The sequence below is a fragment of the Trichoplax adhaerens genome, genomic scaffold (genome assembly GCF_000150275.1).
Source record: "Trichoplax adhaerens TRIADscaffold_13 genomic scaffold, whole genome shotgun sequence".
Lineage (NCBI taxonomy): Eukaryota > Metazoa > Placozoa > Uniplacotomia > Trichoplacea > Trichoplacidae > Trichoplax > Trichoplax adhaerens.
Genome location: NW_002060955.1, coordinates 682,490 through 690,043, shown reverse-complemented (window position 1 = coordinate 690,043; position 7,554 = coordinate 682,490). Strand labels below are relative to the sequence as shown.

Genomic DNA, 7,554 nt, shown 5'->3' with positions numbered 1-7,554 from the left:
ATGTATGTCATAGATCAATTTGAACATCAACCGTGGGAATATACCGGTATCGATTTAGATGAAGAAGAAGAAGATTTTGAAGATGAAGAGGATGATCTTACAATCCCTGGCGGCGGGCGTAAAAATTTTGGTGAAACACGCCATTACTGTCCTGTAACTCTAAAAGAGCGCAATATTTTACACCCTGGCGCGCCAGATACCGCAGTTCGATTCCGTGAGCATACCTACTTTTTTATATCCAATGATGCTAGAACTCAGTTTTTGGACAATCCAAATTTATTTCTATCAAATGGCAAGCCTTTACAGGTAAAACTTTATAATTTCTTGAGCTTAAAATTTCTCCATCATTTAGCTTTTGCTTACTTAAATTAAAATTATACTTATCTGCGCCTTGTATTGTTAGCCTCCCCCGTTAAGGATTTGTATTATTGGACCTCGAGGAAGTGGTAAAACATTTTATGGTCGCACGTTGAGTAAACAACTTGGAATATTTCACATTACGTTCCGCGAACGATTACAAGAATTGATTATTACCAAAACTCAGAAGCGAATTGTTGATGAACTAGAAGAAGAATTACAAGACGATATTTCAGAACATGACAATGGTATGTTATAATTAACATACAGATCTTGACAATTTCGTCAGTACACATCAATAACTTTTTCTTATGTTATGATGTAGAAGAACTAATTGAAGACATAGCACCAAGCAATGAAGATAAAGCAAATGCGGAAGCTAATAATGCACGGGGTGGAATCATTGAAGAGGAGGGTGAAGAAGAAGATGATGAACTTGAACTAGATGAGGATGAAGACGCAATAAGAGCTTATCTAGCAGATGATGAGCCTATTCCTGACGAAACTTTAGATAAAGTTATTCAGCCTTGGTGGGACGAAGACCCATTTCGGTTAGTCCTACCCTAAATAGAACTAAAATTATATTATTATTGATTCTAAGTAATTAATATCCTAAAAATGTGCTAAGGTCTACAAACCTTAATAATGTTGGTGATTCTATAGAAATGGTATTGTTTAGCTATTCTTTAGCGCATTTTCATTGAAACAAATTTATCTTTCGTACCCTTTACACTGCAGCAAAAAGGGTTTTATTTTAGAAGGATTCCCACGTACCTCAAATCAAGTTCGTTATATGGCGCAAGCAGGATTTTACCCTGATATAATCATAATTTTAAGTGTTGATGATTCCGATGTAATGGATCGGTTACTACCTCCCCTGATGGAAAGGTGGCAAACTAAACGGAATAAGAGAATTGAGAAGCGAGAAAAAGAAAAAGAAAGACTACGAAAGTTAAAGGTAAATATAATACAATATTTATATGTATGTCGCGTTTTAATTTTTACAGATTAATTATTACCATGATAATTTTATCATTAACCTTATTCAATCATCTTGTCGATGCGATCATTAGGAAGAAGAATATCAACAAAGGCGTGAAGAGAAACTAGTTGAAATTGCTGAGAGGAAACGAGAACGTGAGGTAAAAGTGAGCTATGTTAGGGCTAACAAAAACGAACAATTTCTTTAGTAGATTAAATAGGTATATAAATTGAATGTACACGTAACACGACAAATGAATTGATTACAGGCTGAAAGAGCAGCCAGGCAAGCTGAGCGGGAAGAACGGTTACAACGTAAGCGAGAAGATGGTGATTCGGACATATCAGATAGTGAAGAAGAAGATGAAGATGAAGAGGACGAGGAAGATGTCGATGCTCTATTAGAAGAAGAGCTAGGAGAGGAAGAAGAAGAAGAAGAAGAAGAAGAAGAAGCTGAAGATGATGCCAGAGATCGACTGAAAGCAGTTTTATTAGAACGATATGATGACGATATGAATCGCTTAAGTTTAGTCCAGGTATACTGCTAGCTAACATTGTATTATTAGGGTGAAGTAGAGTGTATAAGTTTAAATTGTTGACATGCTTTTCGTTATAACTATAACAGGAAGCAATGGAAGAGGTCTGGATGCCAAAATCTGAAGTAACTTCTGGCCGTAAACCTCACATTGTTCGTTATCTCTTAAATAAACTGCTCAAGCCCTACACTGAAAATCGTACAAGCCTATTGGAAAAGTGTCATCCCGTTGACTTTAGGCTTTCAAGGCAAATAATTGAAACAGGATATAAGCAATCTAGCCAATTTGGATGGTGGTGTCCAGTTAAAGTTAGTATTTTATCGCAAGCCTTTCAGTATCGGAGATAATATACTTAAAATTATATCTCTTTTTGACTTGGTATCTAAATGTAGCTGTTCGATAAGGAAGTTGTGCAGCCGTTGCATGGTCCTGGTGTATCAACTTATCCTGTTGTCCATCGTTCTCATGTTTATTACCTTTCATCTGAAGATGCAAGACAACGATTCATAGATAATCCTCTCAAATACATCCATCAATCTCCACCAGGTCCAGTTATACCTTTCCAAATAGCTATTGTTGGCCCACCTAAATCCGGCAAAACAACACGTAAGTTTTGATCTGATAGTAAATAAAAATGAGTAATAATTTACTGCAGCGTACTGTTGAAGGATCCAATAATCTACTCCATGCCTTTCATACTCGCTATTATGTTAAGGATTTCAATGCCATTAACAAGTTAATAATTATTATCACAATTTCTTGTAGTTGCTAATCGATTTGTAGCAGACTATGGAGTTTTGAGATTATCGATGGGAGAAGCCATACGATTAGTGTTGGAGAAGCAAAGTACAAGCACCTTAGCAAAGGAAATAAATGAATATCTTTACGTCGGACAAACTGTACCTGATGCTTTAGGCATTCAAGCGTTAGAAAATGCCTTACTGAATGTAACATGTCAAACTAGAGGGTAATAAAATAAAATATATAAACTATATTTTAAAGTTAATTAATTTTGTTATAAAAACCTTAAATAATCTGGTCTGTCAAAATAAATAATTATGTCCATTTGCTTAAATAGATTTGTGTTAGATGGTTTCCCTAGTACCAAGAAACAAGTTGAATTAATGAATGAACGAAAAATTCTTCCAGTTAAAATTATTGAGCTTGATGTTGAAGATAAAGAGCTAAAACGTCGAGCTGCTATGGACCGCCGTTCCAAAGATAGGTAAAAACTCCCTACCGTTTCAAAATGATATTACATATATTGTTATGTTACATATATATATATATATAGTATTAATCTGTGTTACCGCAGATTAAAGATATTCTACTAACTATTTCCCTCATCTATACAGAGTGTTACCATTACACGACAGCTCCAGAATATTTAGCTTAAGATTGAAATATTGGAGAAAAGTAGTTATACCGGTGAAACAATGGTACCATAAACGTCATTTCAACTGGTATCCTATCAATGGCCAAGCATCTAAATGGTTAGTATGGAATACCGCTTCCGAAATTGCCATAAAAAGTATTCAACAAATCCAAATATACACCGAAAGAATTTCTAAAGGTAAAAAAATTGTTATTAATCCCACAGTGGTAAGAATATTAAACACGGAAAACATACATAGCAATAAAGGTATACTAACAGCAACTGTTACGTATTTTTCTTGTAGGTCTGGCTGCACCTATTGCTAATCTTTGCATAACGCCTGAAGAATGTGAGGCTCGCCTTGGAGAATATCGGCATTATTGCCCAGTTAGTTTAGTTAATCGAGGAGAGTTACGCGACTGTTATAGCGATAATCAATTAATATACGGAGGTAAATACATTATACGTCGATCTTACTGGTCATGCTCCTATGACTTCATAATTCATGAAAATTTATCTTATATTATAGCTGAATTCCGTGGTCGGTATTATAAAATGGCTGATGAAGAAACTTTACAGGAATTTCTTAATAATACTGAACAATTTCTTGCGCCACAGTCTCCTGTCAACTTGCCTCTTCCTCATTTATTACCAATTAAACGCACTCCTGCGGAAGTTAAAGCGAAATTTCCGATGGAAATTGAGTTAAAGGGTTATTGTCCAGTTACTTATTTGGAAGGTCACCAAAGGTAAAATGCTACAAAAGATGAAAATAGGATAAACTGCTATATGAAAATGATATTAGCCGAGGCTATAGAAGTATGATTTAAATAATACCTAATACAATTTTGTTATCAGATATGAGAGTATTATACCTGGTAAAACAGAATTATTGGCCGAATTTGACGGTAAAATATATTCCTTTGAATCGGAAGATAAATTGGAAAAGTTTATGAGGTGCACCGACTTGTGATTTTGCTTTTTATCTCAAATTTTATCGTGCTATTGGAGTCAAAATTTTTCACTTCTTTGCTACAGACTCACGTTTTTGTATCTCTATGCTAGGCTTCCAAATAAATACCACGGATTAACGCTACCAAAGAAACTACCTCCTCGGCTAGATCCAATAAATGTGACCGGTCTACCTATATTGGGTTACCTCGAGCAATCATTAGCTGAAATTACCGTAAAATCATTAACAGCTGTTGGCTCATTCAAGCCGAAACATCCATTCTTGGATGCTCATCAATCAGCCCATATTTATATGGCATATTTTCTAAAAGGTAGCTTTTGAGAATCTAGTAGAATCATTTTAATAACATTATTAACGCATCTGCAAGCATGTGCAAGTTTACATGTGTACAACACTTAATAGTATACATATTTTTATTCCTCTTAGCTAATAACCCAAGGAATAATGAATATATACGTAAGAAGTATCGTGATAAGCTGCGCAAATTTGAAGAAAATTGTGAATTAATTACGTATTTAAGTGAGAAAATGACGGTACATTATAAAGAGCCAACGGAAAGACCTATTGATTTCGATCATAAAATGCAAAACTTTCTATCTATGAAAGAAGAAGTTATGTAGATTTTTGGAACGGATATGGCATTGATAAATGGTTAAAATAATTGGATCGATCTTCCTTTCTTTACGTTGCCTAATACTTTATATGCTATCTGTCAATTTATCCATCTATCTATCCGCCTATTAACGATTTTTCATTACAAATACAATTTACAAATTTATTTTTCGATATTATTATCATTATAACTAAAAGATCTGGTAATTCAATAACTTGAATTGAAACGAGCATTCGTTATCATTTTATAACTGTCTGCTGTTATAACCGAATTAACATATCGAGAGTTTCGTAATTGGATTGGATGTTGCTCTAGTCAACGCAATATCTTTATTGTATTACAATTTGTAAATAGATAATTTTAATTTCGCTTAACTGTGGTAGTTAGCTACCGATGTAATATTTCATATAAGGGTATTGCAATTGGATTGTACAATGAGCTTGCAATAAAATAAAATTTAACTTGGATAGTATAAATTTTGTAGTTAGAATTAGATGTAAAAGTTGTATTTCAAGGCTAAGCAGTTAGCCATTGGACTTAATTTTGTTGTAGCGGTAATACTTTGTGTGGCATTTGTTAAAACTGCTCATACATCGCGATAGCAAGGGTTTCAAGTAGGTTATCGTATTAAGAGAAGAAAATAGTGATCTTTATTGTAGTCAATAACATGAAAAAATTGCATAATATTTTGATGAGATAAGGAAATAATGTAACAGGATGGGCTCAAGTAAAATAGAATAGATTAAATGTCCGAACTTTTTTGTGTAACTAAATTGACAAGATTAACCAGATAGAAGTTAACTAAATCGTTCTCATAATGTACGAAAACACACTATATGAAAGTTTCGAGTACTGTAAAGGAGAAATAGAGATTGGTATATATTACTGTTTATGTTTAATATCTGCCTGGTATCTACATCTACCTTTGTTCAGAATAATCGAAGATAGATGCATATATAAACGTTACCTTTATCATAGTAGCCTACGAATAGAACTACATTACATAAGGCAACCTTTACAACAATTGGCTGCAGATGTAACATTTCACGCGAAGATATTCCAATTAGATGGTGCTGTGAGCTCATACTAGTTAAAGTTTAGATTGGCTAGCAAGAGTTATTCGCCTTAGACTATTCGGCAAAAAATTTGTTAGCTGATATAAGACTGCTTTTAATGCAATTTATTATTTTAAATTTGATTAATCTTACAAAATTAGATACATAAGGATATTCCAGCTATGACAAATAGTCTTAATACATCTTGCATTTATATCTAAGATATAGCATTTATAAAACTTATAGTACCGCCATAGATATTGAAATTGGAACTTTTAATATTTTCCTTAATAAAATATTTTTCATATTACAATTTTCAGTTTTTAAGCTTCGATACCTAAGTAACGAACGATTTAATTAGACTACGCAAATTTTTATTGGATAATAATCACCCTAATCATTCGCAATAAAATAAAATAAATCAGCTCCTCCTATTCATGGACATAAATCAGTAGAAAGTAACTATGAAAGAGATAGGATGACGGTTTCTTCTTGTACTTTAGTCTGTTACACATATCATTAGCTCTAAGATATACCAGAACATAAGTTATACATGATTTAATATAGATGAAGTATATACTTAGATTTGAGCATATCAAAATTTTTGATTCAATCTTAACATCAATCTAGTAATATTTGCAGTATAATTTCATATACTAATGATAGATTAATTATTCTGATTATGAAATAATTAATCAGTTTTAAGCTCATCTTGAGTCTGCGCAGAATCAAATTAAATTTGTAGCCAAAAATCATTTAACCTATGTAGCAATCGGGCTTAAATTACCAATAGCATCAATTCGCCTATCTGATTTTGGTAATCAGTAGCTGTATGAATAGAATACACATAATATTTATATTATAATAGTAGTCGTGTATTTTACCTGTTTATCATCTTTACATGCAGTAATAAGCCGCTACAATAATAATACTGCAATAATGATATTATGATTTGTGATGTATTTACTTTATCGCACGAAGAAAATTATATAAAATAAGTTGCAATAACAATAATAATGACAACATTATAATAATGACTCATTAATTATGATTCCTATAAGGTAGCCATTCACTTTCCGGCATAATCTATTAATAATGCATAAAATTTACGTCTTAACATACGTTTCTTCTAGTACTAGTAATTGATCATCATAGTATTCTATTTCGAATTTAACTCTTGAAGTATATCTATTATTGCAGCTTAATACAAATTTTAAAGACGACCTCGTTAATTATAATTCCTATAGGGTAGTTATTCTCTTTCCAGGATAATCTATTAATCATGTATGAAATTTGTTTTCATACACGTTTCTTCTAGTCCCACTAATTGGTCATCATAGTACAGTATTTCTATTTCGAATTTAACTCTTTATGTATGTTTATTCTTGTTACTTAAATCAAATTTTAAGCGCGGTACGTTTTCTAAATTATCTTTGACGATAAGCTATAGAAATGAAATATGCAATATTATTTATAACTCTTCAACATCTACTTTTTAGCTATCATGATTTTTTTGCAAATTAATAATTACAGATACATCACTCTTCAGTACAATAATATAATAATCACAAAATAATAGTGCCGTACCTACATGTCTTCATCTCTTTGAAATCTAACTTGATTCTATTTGCGATATTTCCACTAAAAGGAAACTGTAAATAGCC

At 32.4% G+C, this 7,554-nt stretch overlaps 1 protein-coding gene across 1 annotated transcript; it reads left to right on the top strand.

Moving 5' to 3' along the window:
- On the top strand, nucleotides 1-4,842 carry TRIADDRAFT_30390 (uncharacterized protein; the record flags this gene model as incomplete). Its single annotated transcript, XM_002116060.1, has 15 exons — nucleotides 1-306; nucleotides 404-605; nucleotides 725-908; nucleotides 1,096-1,315; nucleotides 1,608-1,874; nucleotides 1,964-2,182; nucleotides 2,267-2,480; nucleotides 2,640-2,841; nucleotides 2,953-3,099; nucleotides 3,230-3,447; nucleotides 3,554-3,700; nucleotides 3,779-3,998; nucleotides 4,108-4,206; nucleotides 4,315-4,532; nucleotides 4,649-4,842. The coding sequence occupies 15 exons, from the start codon at nucleotides 1-3 to the stop codon at nucleotides 4,840-4,842; spliced, it is 3,057 nt and encodes a 1,018-aa protein (XP_002116096.1).
- Nucleotides 4,843-7,554: the final 2,712 nt, after the last annotated feature.